This window comes from Orbicella franksi, chromosome 12, assembly GCF_964199315.1.
Source record: "Orbicella franksi chromosome 12, jaOrbFran1.1, whole genome shotgun sequence".
Lineage (NCBI taxonomy): Eukaryota > Metazoa > Cnidaria > Anthozoa > Scleractinia > Merulinidae > Orbicella > Orbicella franksi.
The window spans coordinates 23702675-23730275 of record NC_138156.1 but is presented as its reverse complement, the minus strand read 5'-3'; the positions used below and the strand labels follow the sequence as shown (position 1 = coordinate 23730275).

General features: G+C 37.9%; 3 protein-coding genes across 3 annotated transcripts in view; 1 reads left to right on the top strand and 2 right to left on the bottom strand.

Moving 5' to 3' along the window:
* LOC145463293 (serine/threonine-protein kinase Sgk1-like) overlaps positions 1–8370 on the bottom strand; it is a 15510-nt gene extending 7140 nt beyond the window's left edge. The window contains exons 1-11 of the mRNA XM_081447038.1: positions 8041–8370; positions 6446–6532; positions 5689–5761; positions 5245–5320; positions 3891–3987; positions 3433–3479; positions 2661–2718; positions 2436–2519; positions 2121–2183; positions 904–972; positions 778–821 (exon numbers count right to left, since the gene is read on the bottom strand). Coding sequence (XP_081303164.1) covers positions 778–821; positions 904–972; positions 2121–2183; positions 2436–2519; positions 2661–2718; positions 3433–3479; positions 3891–3987; positions 5245–5320; positions 5689–5761; positions 6446–6532; positions 8041–8112 — 770 coding nt within the window. The 5' untranslated portion in view covers positions 8113–8370. The remainder of the gene's footprint in view (positions 1–777; positions 822–903; positions 973–2120; positions 2184–2435; positions 2520–2660; positions 2719–3432; positions 3480–3890; positions 3988–5244; positions 5321–5688; positions 5762–6445; positions 6533–8040) is intronic.
* A 1300-nt stretch (positions 8371–9670) lies between these two features.
* LOC145463290 (protein kintoun-like) lies at positions 9671–21508 on the bottom strand. The gene is made up of 17 exons (XM_081447033.1): positions 21282–21508; positions 20572–20667; positions 19724–19792; positions 19184–19308; positions 17983–18047; positions 17201–17265; positions 16576–16657; positions 16058–16128; positions 15430–15635; positions 14746–14806; positions 14517–14595; positions 14136–14251; positions 12845–13139; positions 12629–12759; positions 11870–12088; positions 11463–11531; positions 9671–10746 (listed from the first exon to the last, which is right to left on the bottom strand). Exons 1-17 carry the CDS (start codon positions 21324–21326, stop codon positions 9850–9852), a joined length of 2691 nt encoding a protein of 896 aa, XP_081303159.1. The 5' UTR covers positions 21327–21508; the 3' UTR covers positions 9671–9849.
* Positions 21509–22426: 918 nt separating this feature from the next.
* Positions 22427–24341, top strand: LOC145464187 (lipopolysaccharide-induced tumor necrosis factor-alpha factor homolog). Its single transcript, XM_081447994.1, has 2 exons — positions 22427–22678; positions 23804–24341. Exons 1-2 carry the CDS (start codon positions 22627–22629, stop codon positions 24196–24198), a joined length of 447 nt encoding a protein of 148 aa, XP_081304120.1. The 5' UTR covers positions 22427–22626; the 3' UTR covers positions 24199–24341.
* Positions 24342–27601: the final 3260 nt, after the last annotated feature.

Here is a 27601-nt window from a genome sequence, read left to right as displayed (position 1 = left end):
TCATCAGGCCGGAGCTTATACCGGTTTCAGTAGCATGAAGTGACTAGGAGCATTTCTACTCCCCCCTGGATGGGATGCTAGTCCATCACAGGGTTACCCCCCCAGCATTAAATTCCCATTTATACACCTGGGTGGAGAGAGGCACTGTGAGAGTAAAGTGTCTTGCCCAAGAACACAACACAATGTCCCTGGCCTGGGCTTGACCCCTGATCGCTCGCTCCAGAGTCAAACGCACTAACCATGAGGCCACCGCGCCTCCCACAATAGAATTAAAGTCAACCTTACATGCATACTAGAGGGGCATGCAGCAGTCATGTCAGCAGGCAGTGGATACATCCTGACATGTTTGAGATTAGGTCTGGATGTTCCTCAAACAATCCTATCCTCCTGACAAAAAATCAGTGAGCTCACTGACTAAACAACCCATCCAGGAGGAAATAAAATACCCCGCTTGGTGAAACAAAAACCAGAAATACGTGCAATTGAAGGTGCTCCAACAAGGGGCCTGGTATACTTCTTAAACTGTCTAAAGAGTTATACGTCTTCTGCATACTTCAATATGGGAAGTTTAATTTAATAATCTTTTATTACGATTTCATCAAAATGAAATGCAGTTAAGCCTTTACATACTTCCCTAATGTAGATTTCAATGACGCTTACTAAAAAGATGACAAATATGAAACTTTTCATGTTGGTAATTTCATTACTGCCCAATTAATAATCAACATCAATTAAATAATGATATTTAAAATGAAAATGATCTTTCAGGATACTGACCTTGGTTCGGGGAAGGATCTATCTTTTTGTAAATGAAAGAATAACTAAAACAAAAGGAAAAAAACAAATGATAAGTCAGCAAAGGTACATGGGTAAACCTTTAATTAAAAACACATTGCATTTTACCTCTCCTCCATTGACGTAATCCAAAACAAAGTACAGTTTATCCCTTGTCTGAAATGAGTAATGCAACCCCTGAAATAATCAACAAAAAGGCTCACTTAACATGCAACTCTCTTCACAGGCATTTATATATTCAGGGGTTAAATGCAGAAGCAAAAGAGAATAATTATCTAAAGGGGTGGGGGATGAGAGTCCATAAGAGACTCCCCCCTTTGCCCCCTCACCTAAGTGGAGTCAAGTTACACACTGGTCAGTTGCTGGCGCCACAATGCAACAGGCGACTCAGAGGAGATAGACGATACACGTACATAATGAAGAATTAAGTATATTTAAAATAGAAATGTAACCAGGAAATGTCTTATGTTGGAATCTATGACCTTTTGTCATGGTAATTCTTAATTCTTCTTCTGAGTAGTGGATGGCATCTTTCTCACTACATTTTTACCAAGCTTAAGGTGATTCCTCAGTATTGCATCGCACATCCCTACTGTGCACGATTCTCAAGTCATTACCGTGCGCATATAAGTGAGTGCACGGACACAACGTGAGAGATTTCCCTCAAGCTAAGCTCGACAGCAAAATAAATGCTCGTGTTCTCTTAAACAAGAATGGTGACCTATATTTTTTATTGTACTGCATTGCAAAATTATTTTGGTGTACAAATTATTTGCTTAAAGGTAAAAAATTAGGAAAAAAACTCCTTCGGAAGGAAAATAGTTATTGTTGAAAGAGTGCACAAAACCGTTACTTAGTACTCGAGGATGCGAATTATGACCTTGAAAACAATGATTTGAAGAACGTTTTGAGTGAGTGTCATTTAGAATCGTGTGATTTTTCCATAACTTATATATTACATTGTTCCAGGTACCCAAGATGTTCTGCCTATCAAGATTTTTTCAAGTATTGCTTTAGCAACCTTTGCTTCCAGCTACTGCAAAATGTAATGTGAACTGATGAAATAAAGCCCGTGGTTAGGCATAAATGGGGTAAGATTGGCCCATCATATCTCTTAAACAAGGATGGCGACCTAGCCTTTTTATTTTATTTTTCGAAACAGCACTTAGTGGGGAACATTCAGGGAAAGTTTCAAAAAATTTGTTCGGTAACTTTTATTTCTGAGGAATCACCTTAATGTAAAACCATCATTTCTTTCCACAACACATTCTGTTTCAATGTTTTTAGATAACATTAAACAAAAGACACCATTCTGCAGTACTTACCACTAAGAAAGGGTGCTTAACATTCTTCAATAAAACATTCCTCTCTGCCATAATATGCTTTGCCTAAAAATTTTTAAAATTAATAAGGGCAAATAATGAGATGTGGAAGTTTAGTAATTAATATTCAATATGTTTTTTATGTTTTTTTTAAAATAGCATCAGCCTAACTTTAAAACTTTTAACTGTTTCTAACACCACCACCAAATCACCACCAAAATATGGTTGGTTAACTGTTTTACTTTATAATCTATGATTTTGTTATACAAGTGACATAATAAAGAATTTGATTTCAATTGTAGTTTAGAGTGAACACACCTCATTTCTTTTTCTTATGGCAGCTTTGTTTAGAACCTTGATAGCATAGAATTGATCTTCTTGTTTGTTTTTAGCAAGGAAAACCTGGAATTACAATAACAGCTTGATAAAGTATATAATACAATGACATCTATAAAGTTTGAGGTTTGCGGCTAACTTGCTCAGTTTTGTTAAAGTAAACAAATGGAATGAAACAATGAAAAATCATAAATAGAACAGTGTTACCTTTCCAAAGCTTCCTTTACCAATAACCTTGAGAAACAGGAAGTCACTTGGCTTTGCCCTGTAACACAAAGTTAATTGAAAATCCAATATGCAATTTGGGAGTTAATTTTATACTGATGTGTTAATCACCATGCATAATTCAGTGTGCAGAAGCTGCAAATACTCTAAGAGTGTGTATAATAGCTTGATTATTCTAGATAGCACAGTTTAACTCCATTAATTGCCCTTATGTTACTTTTTGTATTATGTACTCGAAAAATAATTCTTCAACCTCAACATCTCATGATGACAATTATGATGATGATGATGATGATGATGATGATGATGATGATGATGATGATGATGATGACGAGAACGATCATGACGATCATGACAATGACAATTATGGCCGAGGTGATGAAGGATACTTAATTTAACAGTAAATGCCAATAGTAATAATAACAGTAAGCAGTGAAATTTTCATTTAGGTTAATGTTATTCTAGGAATTATATCTGCGAACAAAAGTTAGGCTAATTAAAACCTGGTAGAATGAAATTAGCAGGGATGCAAAGTGACTTATCTTTTGAACCCTAGTGTCATGTATTGTAATAAGTTAGTGTATTGATTCTGTAAAAGTTGAATAAGTAATGCAAGTATTATTTTTGTTTAACCCTTCTATAGTGACTATAATTTAAGTAACAAATCGTATATAGAGTAAATATACATCTTGTAAGTGAAATAAACTGTGTGTTGCAATAAGAAAACTAAACTAATAATAATAATTATAATTACTTTTGATTGTATGAATCTCCAAGATCAATCTTGTCAATGTCCTTGGCCTTTGTGACAGGAAGAAAAAGAATACATATTTTCAGTTTAAGAAAAAAAAATAAACAAACAAATTAAATCAATAAAATTCACCAAAAACAAAATAATATTTATTTTTCACTGCAGTATGCTCCGATCAAGGTTAGATGTGCCCAATCAGCCCTCTCAACAGAAATATCTTGCTGGATCAAACTTGTTAAAGGATACTTTATCATATCAATAACAAAACAATCTAGGATTTGTTAATCCTGTACTGAATAAAACACCTTTGCCTTTGACTACTTTGTCCTGGTGTTTATTCACTTGCAAGAATTTAGTTTAGTGATCAAGTCCTTGGGACATTATTATTACCACACAGTATACAACATTATTTCATGCTATTTGTTAATTAAAACAGTTATTATTTTTCAGAAGAAGAGTACCAGTAAATCAGCCTCGTCAGCTCCAAACTGTTCAGTATCGTCATAAACTTGGGTATTCCTTGGATTATCCAGTGATAAAAACAGGCGGACATCAGGGCTGTGAACAGGTTTACACAACTGATGAATGTTTTCTGCAGTTCACAAATTACTCTGTTGAAATTTCTTTGCAGTAAGAATAACTAAATTCAAATACATTCAGTATTGGCAATAAAATGACCTCACCACCTGAGGAAATCATTGTTCAACTGGAAACCAAATTCTCTCAGCAATTTTTTTTTAAGGATAATAGAGCTGTCTTTTGCCACAAAAGTATGTTAAATCAAACTGTTTTTTTGTATTTCTAATCCAGCCACGTGCCCCTGTTTCTAGATAGTGAATAACAGCCAGATGATAGTGACTTATAAGTCAGAACCAGATGGGGTTTGGGACAGGGCAGCACACGCTTGCAGCAAAATAAACTACATGTACGTCACAAGCTTTTTAGAACTCTACTGAAAGTCTATTTATTGTACAGTCAAATCCCAATAAGTCAAAACTTCAAGGAAACTTAAAAAAGGTTTGAGTCATCAGGAATTTGCATTATCGGGAGTTGAGAATGAATGACCAGAAATAAAGAAAAAAACGGTGTTTACCATATTTCTATTCATACAGTGTACATTTTAATCAAATTTAATTATACAGAAGTTGAGTGAAAATGAAACTATATATTTCTACATTACTGATGTGGATAAATCAGAACATATAAACATAATGGGAAACAAAAGAAAGCAAAGCATAGCAAGTAGGAGAACTTTACAGGTTTCAAAGAGAACAACGTCATGCTACTGCTTTGGAGTTCATGTGATTTACTTTTTCAAGAAATAGTTTCCGATCAATGTTTTGGACTTCAGTACTGACTCTCGTCGTGGAGGGTAAAATTGTATGAACAGAATATGACCTGAGGGGAAATGAAAATTGCTTCACGTTAGCAGGACGTTCAAGTTACCAAGTGTTCGAGTTATCAGGAATTGACTGCAGTTGAACCTGGTACCTCCTGGAACTCTCCCTTAATCAGTAGATACAGTTTATAACACTGGCTCAATCAAGAATGGGCTGATTTGCTCAAAGATAGGTAAATGGACCCGTGATCAATCATTTCAGAGAAAATAATTTGCAAATTTTGTAAAAGCAGATCAGCCCATACAACTAGCTACTGTGCTCGAAATAGACTTCACAGTGAGTGTCTGGTAACTTAATCAAACGCATCGTAACAAACAGCCTTAATCTGAATATTTCTATAAAATTACAAAAACACTAACTGGAGTTCTACCAACAATTAACTACCGCAACCAAGAATAGATATATGTTGACTCACTGTTCAATGGCATTGGGATGGCTGATTATCTTGCTTGTAAATTCATTAAGTCCTTCCCTTCTCATTCTTATGAACTCTGACAAAACAATTGAATTGAAATAAAATATTAATAACAATATTTACTACAAATTACACGTAATTACAGTTACAAATTATGCACAAACATTAATGAGAAATTTATTATGTGAACTATGGCCGTTTTATTTTTTTGAGTCAGGAAAGATTGAAATTTCACAAACCTACTATGTCATCCTTTATTTTTAAAGACTTCCTCATTGTGCTGCTCAAGAAAATATCTGTACCCCTACAGATCAGAGTACCTTTTGTTTGAAACCCCTCTCCGTAATTCAATTCAGTGGCAATTCAGTGGGATGGCTTGGGATATTTATTTTTGGTAAGACTGCTCCCAAAATTTCATGATTTGTGCTTATGAAGGCCACTCACCAGGATCAAAATTGTTGCCCAGACGTCGTTTTCCTGGTAACTTTATATTCAACTCAGGGAAGACTTTCTTTATCTGTAAACGAAGTACAATATTAATAATAATACTAAATAATAGCTCCCACTAAATCAAACAAAAGCTATATCCTGTCACTTGAGACTGCTTTTATCACAGAAATAGTTCACAAACTTGTAACACTATGACTAAGAGTTGTTCAAACATGCCTACATATCGTTTGCTCTCACATCTCTGGTTAGCACTATTTATGTAAAGGAAAAGGTACTAAGAGTTGTTCAAACATGTCTACATATCGTTTGCTCTCACATCTCTGGTTAGCACTATTTATGTAAAGGAAAAGGTACTAAGAGTTGTTCAAACATGTCTACATATCGTTTGCTCTCACATCTCTGGTTAGCACTATTTATGTAAAGGAAAAGGTACTAAGAGATGTTCAAACATGTCTACATATCATTTGCTCTCACATCTCTGGTTAGCACTATTTATGTAAAGGCAAAGGTACAGGTAAAGTCTGCATTCAGCCTAGAGGCCCATCAGACTGGTGCTTATCTCCAATTTCTGTAGCATGAAGTGACTAGCAGTACTTCTACCCACAGCAGAAATTCACTAATTAAATAATGGTAATCCAACATGTCGTGGGTCAATTCTCTTCTCCTGTGTGCCTTGTCTAGTATGAGAAAGGGTTAACCATGCTTAGAGGAGCTTAACAGATAGAATGATTAAAAAAAAAATGAAACTTACCTTTTCATACAAGTTGTAAAATTCATTGTATCTCCTGAAGATGAAATAACTTCGACCATCAGGAAGCTTTACAAGAACTTTATACACCTTTAAAACAACACAACCAAATGTTCAAAATACAACAAACAAATTCAACAAATTCAAACAGGGGCCATGCATGTAACTCCCCCCGCCCCCTTCTACTAACAGGGCTTCCCTAAGATTCCTTGCAGACTCTGCAGGTTGGCACACACAAGGGGCGAAGTCTCAGGACTACTCCTTGCAACAAGTTTACACAAGGGAACTAGTTGCAGGGACTAGTCCAATGCAGCATTCACACATAGGGACTAAAAATTGCACACGAATATATTAACAACTAGGGGCAAAAGGTAGCACAGTTCACTGTACAAACTGACTTTGTAAAATTGTGAAGGTTTAGTCTCCATTAACTGCTTTGAAAGAAACTACATGTAAACAGCCATTTTGCAAGCTATTCTCCGTATTTTTAATTATGATATTCAAAAATCACTATATCAAAAGCCCTCTTTCAAATGAAACTGTTACTTTTGCAGGAAATTATAATGGTTATGATTAATTGGTAACAGGACATGGTGTCATTCAATTCACTCTGTAATCACACTAGTGATTTAAAACAATTCGAACTCTGGCTTCGCATGTCATCCGATTTTGTAAATCACTTGATGCTTTCCGACCGAATTGGACTCAGTCCTATTACCATTATATATAGCTCGAAAATGTAACATAATACAGGGACCGCGGAGGAGGGAGGGGCTGGTAGGGCTATAGCCCTACTACTTTTATTGCTGGGATTGATTTTCTAAGGCTCCAAGTAAGATGGATAGAATATGGATTTTACTACTTTAAAGTGATATTGGCCAGTAGTATTGGCCAGATTTTTTAGCCTACCACTTTAAAATGGTCTCCACAGTCCCTGTAATAAGGCAAATGGGAGAGTGGGTGACGGTTGCTTAATTGTTGTGGTCGATGACATTTAGATTTCTAAGACATCGCTATGTGACCACAAATGAACCAATAAGAGTGCATGCTAGATCCTACTAAACTCTAGCTATATAACAATGGTTAATATTCCATGTAAACCTCCTCATATATTGTCCAGCCCAATATACTTTATGTAAGAACATATCCATGTTTTTGACCATGGAAAATTTTTCCATCAACATGTCGTCAGCAAAATCAGTGAACTAAAGAACGAACAAGCAAATTAATAGGGTTTCCATTAGACCTACAGAGGATATTATGTGCGATCTGATAACCTTGTCGGTGTGATCAAGAATTCGATTAACGCAAACCCAACTTGTTTATTATCAGCTAAAGTTGAAAGACCCATTGCAGGTAAAGCATTTGACATTCACCTTAATTATTATATTCGTTGCGCCAAAATCCTTTACAATTTAATCCATGATTAAAAATAGTATGCACACAACAGGATTATATTGTGTTTCGTTTTAATCTGACATAGATATTAATTCTAACAGAAAACAAACAAGGTGGCGCTAAATATATAAGCTTTCTTACTAAACGAAAACTATAAAAAACTATAAGCTTGTAAACTTTCAGTGAAAATTTTCACTCACCGTGAAACGTTTGGACTTTTCAGAGCTTAACGTCTCAGAATCCGGCACAGATACTCCAATCTGTTTGGACATGTTTCGTCCGTAAACTCCAAGAAATTTGTCGAAGGTTCTTTGCGCGATTGCGTGCGGCCAACCTTTGGTAAGCTTAAATTTTGTAGTTAAGCCCAATTCAACGACATAATTTAAACAAACTCACGTATGACAGCTACACGAATGATCGTGAAACTTTACACAAGATGAAATCATTTGAAATTGATTTTCGCGTAGTAACCTTCACTTGTGAACAACAAACACCTTGTGGCCGAAAACCCGTAAACAACTCCTCATCCTGGAAGTGAATAAAAAGTTCCTTACTCGGTTCAAAAAGAGAGAGACTGGTTCCTACTGAATCAGGATGCAGCGGGGGAGGGAGAGTGGTGATTCTTCAGGAAAACTTCACCGCGCCGTAGTACCCTGAGTATTACATTTCGTCGACAACTTATTTTTAGCCTGCGTCACAGACAGTCTAAACCGCCGCTACGGACTATATCGGGGATTCTGTGACACGTCCGGCTGCAACGCAGGCTACTTATTTTGCGATAGCTGCAGAAATTCTCGCGCGCTCATTGGCTAAGTTTCATTGTCGATAAGCCAACAGACTCATGAATTTATAATTTATGCGATGCGTCAACGAGCGAGAGCGGTCAATTTGACAATTTAAGGGTAAAGGTAAAGTCTAGTGGCTCATCAGGCCGGAGCTTATCCCGGTTTCTGTAGCATTGAGTATTTCTACTCCCCCCTGGATGGGATGCTAGTCCATCACAGGGTTACCCCCCAGCATTAAATTCGCCGGTACCCATTAGTATACCTGGGTGGAGAGAAGCACTGTGAGAGTAGAGTGTCTTGCCCAAGAACAAAACACAATGTCCCTGGCCTGGGCTCTAACCCGGACCGCTTGATCCGGAGTCGAGCGCACTAACCACAAGGCCACCGTCTTGACAATTTGTTATCGTAAAAAACAAATTGCCGTCAGTTTTTCATGCGTCTGTCCTGTTATTGATCATGAATTTCGTCATAACATTGTCAAAGCAGCTGTGGATCCACAGACTACAGCTGTTTTGATGTTATGACGAAATTCATGATCAATAACAGGACAGACGCATGAAAAACTGACGTCAGTTTGTTAAATAGGGAACGCGAATCGCCTGTGAATTACGTGTTCAATTATGACACATTTTATCGCTAAGTCGTTACTTTTCCACCCCGATGAAATTTAATTATTTCGCGAAAATTTTGTTCTGTCAAGAACCCGGCCTTGTTGCTGTTTTTTTCCTCGCAATTTTGTTATGATCCAAGTTCCGCAAAAAATTACCTCAAATGGGGTGTCTGTACGATTTTGTTGCAACAAGTCTTGCAGAAAATAGTATAAGTCCTTCTCTTCGCTATAATGACGTCGAGCGAACGTTTCCGAGGGGTAGCCATCGATAGGTAATATAGGGAGAGAACGCTATTGTTTCCATTTCTGAGTTGTATTTTTCCTACCTGTTTAGCTTCTTATTGTTATCGGTTGGTGAATTTAAATCTGAGTAAATACTCAAAATATAGGTATAGTAGCCATTCACTGATTCATAAACTGTTCGACTTTCAGCTATCCCTCATAACTTTATTTCAAATCTGCTTGTCCCTTTATAGACACTAAAAAAACCTTTATTTCAAATCCACTTGTCCCTTTATAAACACTTTAAAAAACCATCACAATACAAACCCAGCAGAAGGCACTGCACCAAGCTCGTGCAATACATATAGACAATGTCATATGAATGACAACTGTCAGTCATCTAATTCAAATATTAAATTGTTAGTCATCCCAAAAGAGTCACTTGGACTTGAAGGTTTACCAAAACCATCGCCCGTAGTTTGATCATCACTAATTTTAGCTCCTTTTTCATCTACCTTTTCAAGCTCCTCATTATCTGGAGTTTTATGAGAGGTTATCCCGTTAGTTCCCTTCCCGAGGGATTGATCGTCAAACCCATCCCATCCAATCCCGTTATCAACGGGCGAAGTCCCGTTGCTCTGTTCAGATCCACTTCCTTCGCTTTCTAATGAATGCTTTCGCGCTTCAGCCTTAAGCTTTGCCTCTAATTTCCTTTTCTTTTTATCCTTTTTGTTGCTAAAAACACGAACGTTGGGATTGAGGTTAAATCGTACATTTTTCTTGCTCGGGGAATCCGGTACTCCGTTGAATTCGTTCTCGTCTCCCAGGGAATCATCCGTGGAAGTGCTGGAAGTTCTCCTTAGAATAGACCGCCGAGTCCTTACTGCGTTACTTATCACATCGATTGGTACGAAACTATCTCCCATTTCCGCACAAGCTGCTTCACCATCGATTTTCGCTGGATCTGAACTCACAGATTCCGCTTTGCTTTTCACATTTGTACGCTCCGCATTCTCGCGCTCTTTGCCACAAAAATCATTCAACTCTGGGCTTCCATCTAGTTTAGTTCTGTGAAGTTCTTCTACTAAGTCAGACACGTTCACTTCCTCGCATGAACTAATGCTTTCTCCCATGTGCTCAGTGGTGTCTGGCTGCTCCTCTTCCTTTGAATTCCACTGAGATCCCAACAGTTCATGTGCTGAGTGTCCTGTTTCTATCTCAAGACTAAGGCAGTCATCGGTCAGAGATGAAACCTTCACGTTTGTTTCACGGTCAGTAGCGACGGTGGACTAAACCAGACAAAAAATGAGAGTGAAAACATTAGACACGATTGGCAAATAGTGCAGGTTAATATGCAGGCGTGCAGCGGTCCCACGTGTTATGACTACAAGTGGTGCATTGTTCTTGCTTATAGAGGGTGGAAAGTCTAATACCGGTAAGTATCACAACTGTCTCTCCTGTCTGGCTTAGCACTAGAAATAACGAGTTACCTGCCGGATTCTGCTCACTAAAGATGAATTCTTAAAAGTTCCAGGAAAGAAAAGATCGCAAAGATTACACCTGTAAAGCTTATGGGCAGAAAAGGGTCCGTCTTTTTTTCTGGAGTAGTTTTATGCCAGCCACTTTCAAAATTCCCATCTCAGATACAATGCCGCAAGTCTAAAAGATTTAATTTTTACCGAGATGAGAGTTCTAGATTCTAAACTCAAGTAAAATTAACACTTCCACTGAAAGTACGCATGTTTGGTTTTTGACCTGTTTTGCCTAGCACCATTTTAGGAAGGACCTTGCATTAACAAAAACTTCTGACTCACTGCTCTAGTTGATGACACAATTTTTGAGCCAACGCATATAATTATTTTATTAATTACCGTAAATCCTCGAATTAGCGCCCGGGGCGCTTATTTTAAATTTAGGAGAAGATGGGGGGGGGGGGGGGGGAGAGGGGGCATAAAGATCCGCATAAAGGCATACATACAATAAAGATCTGTTGATATTAACGTACCCACGGATCCTGCTCGGCAATTTCTTTCATCATCATATCCACCGTATTTTCCGTTACGAAGAACTTTGTCTGCAATGAAAAGAGCATTGTGTTTTAAATAACATTAACTTTCTAAGGCACTTCATTAAAAACGTTGTTTCCATTTCCCGTCCAAGTGATCACAGGTTACGTTCACTGCAGTTATACACTGACGCCAACATGGGCCAATCAGATCAATGGATACTAAGCACAAGAAAGGACTGGGTCGATTAGTTTTAATTTCGAATTCCTCGACCAGAACACGAAGTTAAGGAGAGGTAAGGAGTTATAAGATAAGATAAGAATTTTATTAATGTGTTGAAGTCGCTAGCATACAATGTGCATTAATTGGGGACACCTAAGAGGATAAGAGGTTAAAAGAAGATTACCTCCAAATTATCTTCTCCAGAACCCGCCTCGAAACTATCCCACATTCCTTTACAGGATCTCTCTTTGTAAAGACTCAGAACTAGATTCTCCTTACTGACGTCAATATTACAGAGATCAGCGTCCAGGTTATGATCATCCGGGAACTGTAGATAGAGGGCATAATCCGGGGAAGGCAGTTCCCCGAGTCGGGGCGTACCGAATGGGAAGCTAATGTATGCCTAAAAAAGGGTTAAGAACATACAGTGATACGTTAGTAAACATCAACAGGCAGACTAATAAATTCCGCTCATACAGCCGGCTTATGCAACTTTGTAAATACACACATACTTTATTTATTCAAGATACAAACTAGATATACAAAGGAAAACACAAAAAATAAGAAAAAAGGAGCAACTAAGAAAGGATGTCACGAGGTTACCCTAATGTGAAAACTCCCTTAGGAAAAAAGTACAATAAAATCAAAATTAAAAGATTGTAATCTCAACAGGGGTGGGGTGAGGCTGTCCTGCTGTAATTTTGGCCGTCTTTCACGCAGCCCTTGAATGTTGAACTGATTAACTCATTGACTAACTGATCCTGACTGACTGAACGAACAAGAACAGAAACCACGAAACAACACAAGTCTTGTAATGACGATTCTCGCTTTGCTCTACGCTTTCTATCACGCCTCCCAATTTCTTTGTACCCTGGGCTTGAACATTAAACTATTATGTTACACTGTTTGATTCTCAAGACATAATAAGCACAATAATATTGACCTTGTTTTTCTTGAAACCGAGGGAGACTGTGTCGAGGGCGATATCTGCGACGTCAATGACAAATGTGATGACGTCATCATCCTGGTGGTAGTTGTAAGGCGGACACGTGAAGAAGCATGGAGATGAGAAGTCTAAGAAAAGAAACAACAGCAAAGATTTATCAAGCCACAAGTCAAAGTAGTTATGAGGTGTTTACTTATGAGAGTCAAGAGGTACCTGAATCGGATGAGCTTGGCAGCTTGAATCGGATGTCTGTGCTATCTTCATCCTCGAGACTGTCCAGTAATTCATTCTCCGCATTACGCTGCAGTTTCTTGTTCCACCAAGCAGCGTTGGTATTGTCTTCTGAATTCTCCTCCGTAGAATCACCTTCACGTGGTTTCATTCCATCACGTGGCAGAGTATTATCAATAAATTCTTCTGCGCTTGACCGAATTGAATTCAGCTGTTCGTCATTTGTGCATTGTAAAACTTCAACCTGTTCTTCTGTATCATCTCCTTCTCCTTCACCCTATTTGTATAATAGACAAGCTTCAGCTCTTAGTCGAATAAAAATGTAAATGTTTAAAGTTGCGAGGGAAGCATTCCTGTGATCACGTCACTGAGCAAGGGTAATTCTTCAAGAGTAAAGGGTCTTTCCAGTGATAATAAGAACAGCCAGTGTAAAAATAAGTCGAACTATTAAAACCCTTAGAATCAGTGGCAAGAACCGGAAGGCCAACACCTTAATTGATTGGAACACGTCGAGTTTTGTGAACCAATATAAACATATTTCCTACAGTTTCGCTACTCTTATAAAGCACTTTCCATTTACTCTCGAAAGAGATGTGTTAATATTCGATTTAATGGACCTAAATTATGGAATGAACTCGATGAAAGATTCAAGTGTTGTACTTCTAATCAATTTAAAAAAGAACTAACTTCGCATTTCATTAGTCTCTATTAATCTTTACTGATATCTTGATGGTTTATAGCTATTTATTTTGTTTTGTTTTGTATATTTAATCTTGTACCAAGTTTGTGATACTTATGTGTACCAATGTATTTGTTGTGCCTCTTTCCTGACTCTTACATTTTTAATTATTATAATTACGGTCACCCAACTAGTTTAGCTTTTTAGTTATTTTGGGTGTCCCACTACTGTATGTACTGTACTGTTTATTTATATATTTATTTATATATTTATAAATTATAAATTTACAGTAGTAGAAATAAACTGTTGTTGTTGTTGTGTTTCTTTGCTTTTGCATCCACAAGGATCATAACTGGTTCAAACTAAATATCTCGTCCAACGCGCTGAAGTCAAATGGGGATTCTTTTTACCGCCAATAAGTGTTGCAAACAAAATTAATTACGATCTACTCGTGCATTTTTCCGGCGTTTTCCAGGTGTTTCATTTTTTCGCCAATATCCTGACTGGCTCTCTGTCTCTAAAGTGGCTGTCTTTCAATTGCTTTGGTTTCAGTTTCTCCTTAAATTTTCAGTCGAAAGCTTCTAATGAACCTACCAATTGTTGAGTCAGTAGAGCTGGTAACACGGGTAATGTAACAGTTAGTTGCCTTTTGCTCTTGTCAAACTTAGCGGAGCCATTTTCTTCGTCAACTGGATATGGAAGTGATATTTTCGCAGCGTTAAGGCAAAATAGGAAGAAAATTTTAATTAGTACTTGGGGTTGCAGATGAGTTCCTGGTGACCACACTAGCGAATGTTATCTATGTAGAAGCTATTTACGCTTTTAACGAAATCGTTTCGCAACGAAAACTTGAAATGACTCAAGCATTACAGGGCGTTATTCTTGGCGAAATCTCTTTCACCATCTCACAGATAAGGTCAGGAAAAACATATAAAACCACCACTTAAAAAATACAATAAAGTAACAAGGATATTTCTAGACTGTAAGGAGGATTCTTGCAGACCAACTTCAGCTTCTTCTCAAGAATATCTAACTCCACAGGAGCGGCAGATTCCTACAGAACATAAAAAGAAAATTATTTTTTACTCTGTTTCTTTTTCTGAAATGAGAAAGGGAGTGTAATACATGCATGTGTGGTGATGTAAAATTTCTCTCGAAATTGAACAAGAATGAGTTATTTGCACGTGCAGTGTGTGTAACTTACCAACAGCGGCAAATCAACATATACAAGAAGTTCTTTAGGTCTTGTACTTTGATTAGAATCTCTGTAAGTAAACCAAAGCTCTGAATAAGACTTAGTTATACCAGTCAACTTCAGAGGACAAACTGACACCATTCAATGTAAATGAGTGCAAATTATTATCTTATTCTAACAACACCATATATTTTGTTTATCTCTGTGAAAGGGGACGTTATTGTAGATTGTAAGAGGTTGGAAATTAAAGAGCAAGAAGTAAATCGAAGGTTACACCAAAACAACAGATATTAATACTATCCAAAGTGTGCTTAACTGGAGAAACAGCTAATTTTTGAAGTGAGAAGTTACAGAGTCATGAATTTCAGTTGTTAGGTACAGATGAAAATTTGATAAATAAACTGCAGTTTGCTAATGTGGAAATTACAAGACAGCTTCTAATCAGAATCTTCATTGGTAAGGATAGTTTTTCAGACAAAAGAATTCAAAGAGCAAAACTATTAAAAGCTTTCATCAACACACACACACACACACACACACACACAATAATTTTGTCCAGTATAAAAAGGTGTTGCTGGTTTTGTTTGTGAATACAACTAGCTATCATCTTGAGGCCTGGTTGACATAAGATCTGACAAAACGTAATCACTTGATTGAAATTGCAAATGCTATCGATAATATTTGGGTTACAACCTTGCATGTGTAAAGTTCTGAAGGTCAATGTGTCCACGATGTACTATTTTATACTCTGGTACACTGGAAGCACTTGTCATCTTTTTCTGTTTCTCTTCTTTGCTAACCATTGTTTTCCTCTCTTCTTTTTGTACTGTTGGTTGGTCACTGTAAGGGTAGGGGAATTTCATACCACCAATGCTTAACTCAGCAGAATCTTCAGGGACCTGAGCATTAATTATAAATTATAAATATCATTATTATTACCGAGCTTAAAAATTCACCATCTTTATTCACTTATCACTACTCGTGATGACTTCGACAGTGCTGATCCTAGCAGTATGCAGGACACTTGTCACATATGAACTCAGTCAGATGACTTTGCTCTCCATGAGTTCTCCTAGCTCAGTGGATAGAGCACCCGCCTGGTGTTTGGGAGATCATGGGTTCAATTTCTGTCACTGAGGGACTCAGACTTTTTCTTTGTCCCACGCTCGTGTCATGCTGATCAATTCACCTTTCACATTTTATTACCCAGCTTAACATTCACCAGCTTTAGTCACTTATCAATAGCATTGTTATCAGGGAAATTATATCACAAAGGAATTAAGCTGTTTTCACTGTTAAAAAAGCACTGTACCGTAATTACCTCCTTTGTCTTTGTTCTTATCACTGAAGATTGCTTGACCCCCTTAAACTTCATCTTTGGGAATTTCAGATCTGAAAATGCAAAATACATATAACCAGCATGACCACTGAAGTTTATAATGGAGCTTTGATGTCAGTGTTCTGTCCATTAGAAATTAACAAAGAGAATCTCTACTGCTAGCAAGACAGTATGTTTACATAACAGCATCATCTTTGTAGACCTTTATGGGTGACAAATAAGTCTGCAAATCCTGTCAACCCTCTTTGAATCAATGTAGTCTAAGTTTTCTTAACACCTTTCTACTGGTTGTGTGACTAAATACTAGATGACAATCATGCATACAAGAAACATAGCACTTCTTAAGGCTTGGCTATAGAAAATATGAGAAGTGTACATTCACGGCAAATGTCAATGCAGTCTAAATGATTGCGATATGCTAGAAAATTAAAGAACTAAATTATCCTAAACGAAGTGCTCATCTCATTGAAACCAGGTCATTCTGTAAGCAATTCACTCACTTTTTCGGTCCAGTGTTACACTGAACTCCCTGTGTATCCCATCAAAAGCAGTGTCAATCATCAACTGTTTAAATCTCTTGTCCTGTTGCAACCAAAAATAAATTATTATAAATAATAACAGACATAGAGACAAAGGTTAAGATGAAAAACTACACTATACATAATACAGCAATACTGGACCATACTACACTGAATTGTGATTGGTTAATGCACAAACACAGTACAACCCTTGTAATAAGTGTCACCAATTAGTATGGACAATGCTAGAGTAAACGACATTGACTTTTATTACTAAAGTTCACTACTTCTACTAGTGCTACTACCACTAGTTGAAAGAGCTAATTAATACTGGGTCCTGGGGCCCGTTTCCTGAAGGTCCCAAATTGTTTTCGCACCCAGAAAGCTATAGCAAAATCTCAAAACTTATGAATAAAGAGCTGCTTTATGCACACATTCTTAATATGAACAGAGGTTCTCTTCATGCAAGACATTTCAGGTGTACATGTATACACCTCTCTGTTTGTAGATACAGATTGACTAAAAATGTCTTTGCAGGCCCAAACGTTTCCGAGGCTTTTGAGAAACAGGCCCCTGATCTCATTTTGCAGCAGTCAATATGTCATACCTCATGGCCCTTCTTGTATGTATCAGGATGGAACACTGCATCATATACAACACACTTCTTCCCAGCTAAACCAAAAACAAATGGAAAAGCATACTGTGATAATTATACTTTTTTTAGTGTTTTAAAATGCAGTATTCGTACAACGTGCAAAGAAAGTCGTGTTCTATATTGTGGGGCTAGTGGATTCTGTCTGATACTTACCTGACAGGCTAGCAAAGTTTCAAGGGAACATTTTTTTTAGCAAATTCAGACAAAAAAGTACTATAAGAGATGTAATTTTTGGGGACTAGTGAGCATGGCTTTTGGACTAGTATATCATGGTTACAGCTTGTCCCAAGTGCAAGTCTGCAAATTGGTTTTCCTCACACCCTGCTTGGAAGAGATAGCAACAGATAGCTGAATCGAAAATAATTCATCAACAATTATTTGAAAGTGTTTTCAACCATTAACAGCTGTGAATTTGTCATATTGTTGGTCTTGAAATTAAGGCCATTTCTAAAATTACTATTCTTCCATTCATATCAAGTAGCTGAGTCACTGTCATCGTCATCATCATCGTCATTGTCATCGTCATCGTCATCGTCATCATCATTATCATCATTATCATCATCATCATCATATTCATCAACGTCATTAATATCATCATCATCACTCTCATTCCTCAATTCTTCCATGGGACATATAAGGCCCCGATTCAGCAATTCACAACCTTTTAGGCGTTTTTTGTTCCATACACCATACAACTAAAAAAATATCATTAAGAGAATGGCATTGTATAGTACCTCTGTCAACATCATCTCTAGGTTGGGACAAGCTGTAAGGAATATTCCACTGATGACCAGCTCTCCTATATTTAAAAAGAGATATGTTTAACAAGAGATCATGCTTCAGCATTTGATAGTAGAACAAAAAGGGCAACACCCACAGTCACAAACAACCACTTGCCAGGGTTTTGCAGAGGCTCTAAAGGTTCTCGGACTGGCCAACAAATACATGATATTACACAAAATTCAGTGCCAGCAAATACCAAATAATGGGTACCAAATTTCAAGCAATCAAGTTTTAAACTAGGTCTAACTGATCATAAATGAATCAAAGTTCCAATAAAGGTTATAAAAACAGATATATTTCTTTTGATTACTCCCTTTATCTTTTTCTTAAAACTTGTGCTCAAAGAAGAAATCAACTTATTGCAGCAGACTCCATGATTAAAATCATTTTGGGGTGATGTAACACATTATCTTTTGGCCTTTCATAACTAGTACTTTATACATTGTGATCCCCTATCCCTGCTCAAACAGATTTTTAGTCCAAAACTGAACATCATTTTTATTTTCGTCTACAATGGAGGCACGGTGACCTCATGGTTAGTGCGCTTGACTCTGGATCAAGTGGTCTGCATTCAAGCCCTGGCCAGGGACACTGTGTTGTGTTCTTGGGCAAGACACTTTACTCTCACAGTGCCTCTCTTTACCCAGGTGTACAAATGGGAATCAGCAAATTTAATGCTGAGAGTAACCCTGTGATGGACTAGCATCCCATTCAAGAGGGAGTAGAAATATTCCTAGTCACTTTATGCTACAGAAACTGGGATAAGCTCCAGCCTGATGGGTCACTTGGCTTGTATGCAAACTTAAACTTTTTTCATTCCCTACAATGCATTGGCAGTATCTACAAAAAGTTGTATACCCACTGGAGAGATTGACAAAGGAAAATGCTGACTAGGGAATCTTGATGCACCTCCAGGAGAAGCTACAGGTTTTATTCTCAAACTGGTACATTTACCCTGTTGTTATTTTAGGATTTTACCAGTTCGTATACTGGTAGTGTGATCATCTCTGTGAGGGTAGTTCTGAAAACAACTGTAAGTTGTTAGTGACTAAATGTTTTGACAACTTCAGAGTGGAGGGATTGGTAGTCTGTTCACCCTGTATACTTTTGATTATTGTGACAAGTCTTTTACATAACAAGCAAGAAACCTACTTTTTCCCATTCTCCTCCTTTTCAGTATATTGTGACGAGGGTTGTCCAATGTGCTGATTAGAGCAAATGTTGACAAATGCTTTCAAACCACTACTGATATCTGTTGTTTTTACAACATAACCATCCTTAAGAAAAAGCAACAGAAAATAACATTCATCAGAGACACACAACAAGTTATGCCAGAAGGGGGTGGGGGGGGGGGGGTAAGCAGGTAATGTTTTGGCTCGGGAAATCTTCATCATGATGGGCTCAGGAGTCAGAGGTTTACTTTTTATAAGCTGTGTTCTAATGACACTCTTCTTCCATGGCACAGTAAATATTTCACATTACAATAAGAAGTCTACAGTTCTTGCACCATTTTAAACAGAGGGAAGGCAGGAGATATCAAGCCCATACAATATCTGTCTATACAACCCTGAAGAACAAACTATCATTTTAAGTTACCTATACTTGTAACAGATATTTCAGTCTACAGAGGATTCCAATATTAGAATACAAATACCAAAGTGGCAATGTAAATACTGTGTGTCAATAATTCACCTCTGGATGAACAAACTTCACATCCATTCCTCTCATTTTCTCCATCTCTGCTATTTCTTCCTCATATTTCTGTTAGAAAAATGAAACTGTTGTTGTTAGTAAAAACAGTTTGGTGTTTGGTGTTTGGTCAATAAAATTATTCAAACACAGCCTTCAAAATAACCTAGGTGAGTCACATGGTATAAACAGCAATATCAAAAAGTCTTGAAATGTGGAGAAAGATGTAAAGACATTACGATCTTTCATTTATTCACGCTATACTTTCTTTATCGATGGGTATATTACAAACCGAAAATGAGCCCATCTCCTGGTTGGTTGGTTTGATAGCTCAGTTGGCAGAGCACTGCATGAGTTCAAATCCCATTCAAGGCTGAGTGTGTGTGTTTTTTTTTTTGTTTTTTTTTTTTCAGGCTTTAATTTATTAAGCTGTGTATATAACTGTGATGATCATTCATGTCAGTATATCTTTCACCACAGTTCAGATAAATAATGTTTCAGATGTTCACTCGTATTCTTCACCATCTATGGATACACTACAAAATCACAACAGTTCCAAGTTGGCTTGATAACTCAGTTGGTAGATAACTTTTACCAGTGTCACACAGGTCATAAGATCAAAGTCATCTTGTTCAAGCCAAATTTTTTTCAGGCTTAAATTTCACAGCTGCCTAAATTGTGTTTATAGCTACAATGATCATTTATGTCTTTAATACCTGTTATGTTACAGACACTGGAGTAAAATAATAGTATTGAATGAGTCCATGTGGTTCATTTAAATCCTTTGGTCTAGAACTAATTCTATCACAAAATATGTTTCAAGGGTGGCTCAAAGGATTGAATCAACAAACCTTCTTGTTTTCTGGGTCAGATATCTCTTTAGCGTATTCCACAAGTAATTTTCGAAACTCTTCATCTTTCATTGCTTTTTCAAACTTATCCAGCTCCTGAAATGGAAGATTTAATCATGTCAACAGCAAAAGGTAAAGCTGTTTATAAGCTCAAGACATTGAAACTTTTGCGAAATTTACAATTGGCGTAAACTGCATTGTTTTTGCTGAATTTAATAGGATAATTAATCGTCTACATTTATTGTATTATCATTGACAGTGCATTTTTACTCAAGCTACAAAATATCTGAGAATATGCACCAGTACCTCAGATCACCTGAATTTAACTGAAGGGACGCACTGGGAAAGACCCGAGTCTTGATCTCATGTGCTGACAATGTCGAACTCTACTTTTTCGTAAAAAGACGCACCAGGCATTTTTTAGGAGAACCTCCAGCAGTCTATCAGATGTCTCTGCTCGTCTTCCACACAACCCTTCAATTTGGCTTACCATTAATTTTGTCGTTGCATGCAATGGTTGCGGGAGCGTTGATTTCTAACTGTTCAATATTTTTTGTCATTTTATGACTTGTACTCAAGATCAATTTATTTCACGTTTGCTTTTTTTTGTTTGTTTTGTTTTTCTGTAGGACAATGAGTCAACAAAACAGAGCAAGGCATAGGCAGTCTTCAATCTCAGGATATAAAGTTTTGATAAACGTCATTCTCACCTCCTTTGTCATAGTGAATTCCTTATTAGTATTGGTTTGGGACATTTTGGACGTAAATTTTGCAGAAACCAGCCAACCTCCTAAGAAATATAACCAACCAACAGAAGCTCAACCAGTATTTTCTGTTTGTTTCTTCCGAAAAGCTTGGTAGCTAAGTCATGGAGAAAATGATTCCCAGGCCTCTCGCATGCTCGGCTTTCCAATATACCACGAACGAACGACAACGAGAACATGACTAAACAAAAGGTTTAATGAGTAGAACCTGGAGTAGAACAAAAGCTGTGCACGTGCGTCATAAATTTGCCGTCCTCTGCAAAACAAGAACGTAAAATAACCAACTTCTGCGTAGTCTGAGGAACGCGAACGACGACGGTTAATTTTTCTTATTTCCATTTCAACTGAACGCTGTCATTGCATATTTAGCCTCAGCACTTTTTTGGAGTCATTGGCGTACTAAAGAGATTTAGACAATTGCACATTTCGCAGGTAAAATAGAAATTCATTTTTGACTAGGCGCCGTCCTCGGTGTCGCCTTCGTCGTTGCTTAAGCCCCCTAATTAAAGTTATACGTTACAATTTCAATTTCAGGCTCTATACAAATATATTTCACCAGTCAATCAATTTTGTGGCCTTTCTGTTAGAATCATGATGTCTTTGGTCATCCGTTCTTTAAAGCCTAGAAAAATAATGAGATATCACCCCTCAGATCCCGTCCATGTTCTTCAGACTTTTTGCCAATTAGAGCGGCAGAAGAGTCTTTTTTAGCATAGGGGTAAAAATGGTGCGGAATTACAAAAAAGTTACCACCGAATCAGCCGAGGGACTGAATTTTTTCCCGGTTCACTTCTAATACTACTAAATTTAAATGCATTATTGCATTTAGTCGTGAAAAGACTGACCACAGAAATGGCTTACAAACTGGTAGTTTGATAAAAAAAAAGAAATCATTTCGGGAAATCAGCTGCGCTCTAAATTTATTTCTTAGACTAAAGACACTTAATAAGAAAAATAAATCTTATCCGTTTTGGCTCCTCCCCCTAGCATTGTATCTACTGACTATGGAGTATTCAGTATAAATCATCAACAACTTTCTAAACTAAACTCTTTTACTTACAAAGTTAACAGACTTTAATTTCGGGGAAGAACTTGTCTTACAGAGAGCGATTGAGTATAAGGTCCCTACGTTATGCATAAATATCACCCAAAAGTGGAACAAATAGGAAATCTTTAAAGTACCCAGGTGAAATTACGTCACCAGTTCCCCTGGCAACGTTCTTGAGCGGACCTCCTCTGAACGAAAATCAAAAAATTGATATAACTAACTCGACAAAAAACTTTGGTGGCCATGAATTCCCCAGGTGCCGCGTCTGGGAGTGGATCAAGTGTTCATATGCCCGGTAAGGTGAATTTTCTTTCTATATTAATATTCTCAATGAAGTGCTTGAAGGTAAAATCTGAAGAGGCTGTAGGTTTCGTTGTAGAAATCTACGAAATATACCTGAAGAGGAAATTTCGAGCACTGTAACAGTAGTATTCCGGGTAACTTGATAGCCGATAAAGTGTTAACTTTAGAAAAAAGGAAAATATTATTACGGTTGTTTTCGTGTAACAGAATGAACTGTCACTTCCTTGATTTCGGATCTTTTTCTTTGACGTGTATGTCCACGATAAATTTTTCTCATGTGCGAAACTCGTTTTCGCACAAAGCGAAACTTAGTTAAAGGCGGCCCATGTGTATAGATTATTTGTTTCGCGAAGCGTTTGAGTCAGAATTGAGCTTGAAACGTCCAGAAATGTCACAGGTTGTCTTAGCTGTGAAAAAGACGAAATAATTATGTTTTGAATGTTCAACCACAAAGTTAAATTGCATAATAACACTTTCTACAAGCTATGAATATGTTGCTTGGTAAGCAACTCTTTTTGACACATAAGGGACCATACAGACACGAATACGGAAACAAACTTAATGGAAGTCGCCCCCAACCTCTAACTGATTGCGGTGTGATTTAGTACCAGTAAGGGACAGAGGCTTATACTAGATGATACCTAGATATACGAGGACGTCTAGCGGCTATGACTGATTTAAAGGTGACCTGTTACACGAAGGAATCTCTAAAACATCCAGAAATGGAACTACCCCACAAACTGGCCAGCCGGTGTAAAGTATTTTTCGCGAGTCAAGATCACCGCCTGTGCACGACAATTCTGATGAGTCGTCTCATTTATAAAGGCATGGTCAGGTCTACATTATTCAGTTTCGTCTTAAAGATGTGATTCGTTAGAGTTTGCCTTCTTTTTGATGTGTATAAGCTGAGCAGATAATTTTTTTCTCTGCCGGTTTAATTTTCAGTCGCCTCCTCATATGATGTTGAATGCCATTCCAGTGAAATCTTCGAGACGTCAAGAACTGCCTGTCTTAATTGTGTGCCTTTGATCAAATTTCTCTTTGCCTTCCTGGATGCTTGCCTTCGACAGGCTTTTTTCGGTTTAATCGATAAAATAACTGCTTATTGATTCAACAGTGTCATCTCAGCGAAACTTAGCTAATAAGGCCGACAGTGACGGAGAAAACGTGGCGGACATCCCGCAACTCCACAATTCCTCTTTTATCATTGATGATCGCGAAGATTTTAAAGATGAGTCCCTCTACACGTTCTGTGGGTCCTGCAAAAATCATGTGATGACTATGGTGACGTACAAGGCTGGTAAGCTGACACTGCTCTTTGCAGTCGCGCTATGCTTTCTGGGATGTTTTGGGGGCTGTTGCCTTGTACCGTTTGTATGGAAACGCTTTCAAGACGTAGAACACGTGTGCCCAAACTGCCAGTTAAAGTTAGGGAAGTATAGACGGCCGACTAAAAACATCTGCTGCAAGGTAAGTACTGTTAAAAAGCTAAGCACTGTTTCTTTGAGTTGATAAAAGGCATCAACAATTCAGTTAAAACATTGAGGAACTAGCTAGAAACTATTGGACACAAAACAATAAACCATCAGAGCTTAAAACTAAAACATACCAGTTGGCCATTGGAGTATTACTTCTAGCAAAGTTTACGAGACAAACACTCGCCCTTACGGTTTTTGCATCAGTGGTCACGTGATTTTACAACCTGACACGAGAAGCTTTGTAAATAGACAGTGACAAAAACTTTGACAGGATACCACTGCCGGAAAAGGCAGCTTTAATATCATTTACAGCATTCTCATAGAACAGTGTTTCGAGTGTAGCGTGTCATAAAAGTCGTCTTGTGGATCCGGCAAAGAACAAATTTGCATTCCAGCCTCCTCTTATGTCTTCGTTCCTCAATCTCATTGCCCACGTGATCAAGCGATGCAAAATCCTCCTACTTCAAAGAGTCATTTGAAAAGTGCGCTTGATCTGCGATTGGTTCGTTCAGGTAAGAGTAAGGCCTAGTTCAAACTAGCCACACATATATAAGAAAGACGTGATGTCGCTACTGTGAACATCCTGACATAACGACATAATAGCAAATACCGTAAATCCTCGAATTAGCACTTCCCCTCAAATATAAGCCCCACCTTTGAATAAGTGCCCCTCCTATCGGCCAAAATTTAAAATAAACGCCGCCCCCCCTCGAATAAGCGCCCCCTCCCTTCCCCCTGGCATATAGAGGAGTGCCGAGACATTTTGATCGTGTTCAATCACAAGCAAGTGATTATCGACTCGTTCAAGCACTGCACGTTGACCGTCGCAATGGATGGTAGTGAAGATCCGCTGATACATTACCTAAAGCCCAACCAACCCTGTGCAGCAGGCCTAACGCGAGGACTTACGGTAATGACATGAACATAACGCTAAAGGGAAAAAAAACTGATCTTTTCCTCATGTCGTTATGTCGATGTTCACATTACCGACATAAGCGACTGGATTACGTCGTTATGTCACTATGTCTTATGTCGCTAGTGTGAACCAAGCCTAAGAGAGCACTGTTAAACTTGCATGGCACGAGCCAGTGAAGCGATGAGCATCTGACGGTCACCTTAGACTCTCGCACACTCTCCGTGGATGAAACCGTGATGTAATTGCAACAATGATTTTTGATATAAAGCAAGTTAACCACGTGTTCTTTCCTTCCTTTATATCTCCAAATATAGAAGTAGAAGCAAAACAAGATGATAGCGTGGCTGGTCAACTGGATCTGTCACGCGACAGTTACAACTCTGAACCTGACAAGAATTCATCGTCTGTGATCGTTGTCGCCAAAACCAAGTTTGCTTGATAAAAAATTAGCATTCTTTTCTACTGTTCTATTCCTACTATTATAACAACTTCACAAGTGATTACATGCTGAATAAAAACAAAATATTCTGAATCAAGAAACTTCAAATGCTTTTTGCAACCCTTTTCATGATTAACTTCTTCATTTGCATTATGCAATGTTTCCGACGTGGGTGCAAGGCGACTTCGGGTAGAAACTTCATAAATGGCCTAAATTGCCTGGCATACATGCTAGATTTTCTCATAATGCAAATCCGAAAGTTAACCGTGAAAAGGGGTATTGCCTCCAGCTAATTTGTTGGAATTTTGTTTTAATATCACCAGCTCAGGGTTTTTTATCGCATGGATGCAAGTTCTCACAGGTGCGGGGTAGGAGTGCACAGTGGGGAGTGGGGAATAGGATTCTTTTTGTAAGTCGCGCCATCATTGACCCTTGTCATTGAGACGTCATTTGCTGGTTACCAGGCCTGAAAAAAACTATGCTTCACAGAATCATGGACAGCGTTATTTTAATTGTAAAAGATGAGAACAAACATTTTAACACTTTACGAAAGGTCTGTGATAAGTTTAGATCCGAGCTTACTGTCTGTAGAAATCCAGACAATACTATCGTTACGGAATTCAGTAAATATCTAATTCTTCGGCACTGACCCTGTTGAAAATAAATAAATTTATCACTGAAATAACCCAGGTGAACTATAACGTTAACATAGCCTGGGTCGCCAAATAAGTAAACGTTATCTAAGGTCTGACGAAAGAATAAATAGAAATGTAATGGATGTATTTCAGTCAGTCCCGTTGAAGTTCAAATTAGCGGTATTTCAAGAGATTCGCAAGCAGAAGTTTGAGATTTACGGTGGACTTCCATCCTTTCCAGACTATTTGGTCGTAAGAAGTCAACACAAGGTTTTCACAGTTTGGCCACCACACAGTGGTCAGCCATTGATGTTAAATAAGGTTAGCGTCTGCATTCGGTTTCACCGGCTCCAGACTCTCCCGCGCTGACATTCTGTCCACTCTTGGGAAGGAGGTTACTCAATACCAGTCAGAAAGTATGTTACCGTTATGAGGATATGCTAGTCTAACTCTAAAGGAATGAAGTTGACTTCTGCTTGCGAGCCTCTTCAATAGGCCACGTTCGATGTATCAATATTCTAACATCGATCCGAGGCTTTCGGGTCAAAATTGCGAATTTTTTAAAGTCTCCTTTGTCTTTCAATTCCCAAGAGACTTGGATACAAAGAAAACACCACCAAATAGAGGTTCGTCCTGAAAGCCTCGGAACCATGTTAGAATATTGAGATATCGAACGTCGCCTACTCCAATGCCATTGTACGTGTGAACGTAATTGCGAACTTATACCTGACCATTGCGAGTCCGCCGGCCTGTAGTTTGTAACTGTTTAAAAATCATCAAAGTAGCAAACTATTTACATACTTTTCTCTTTCTAGTGACTCCAATAAAGCTTAATACAGCCAGGGCCAACGGTGTAGGCCATGGATGTTATCGGCTGAATTGTTTTGTTTTTTTTACAAAACTATAAGCTTGAAATACGATGATACTGTGACACTAACTAAATCTATGCGTGCCATTGCTTCAGTTACGCGCATCTTGAAACTAAATTATTTCAAAATCTTTCCACAGCTGATTTGTATAAACGATCCTAAAGACTGGCATTCTTTTTATGTTCAATTTACATAATTTACATTAAAAAGGGGGAAAAAATTCGAGATGGAATGAAGTGTCCAGTTTGGCTGACTTTCACTCATAACGAATACATCAATAGTTAATTTAACAGACAGGTCACAGTATTTCAGTCACCTGACTTGAACTCGGTGAGATTGAGAGTGTCTGCCTTGAAGTTGACTGCAGTAGAAATCAAATCATGCCACTCACAAGTTTAACTAGCTAAGTGGTTTGAAAGTGTTGATAAAGCTGGCAGTAGACCCTATTCGATTTTAAATTGAGCGTAACTATAATTCTTTTCATGGTAAATGCACTCCCGAAATAGATGTAATTATACTAGCAAGGATAACTCCGCTCGTTGTATGCCAAGTGTTTTCCACTAATGTTACAATGCAAT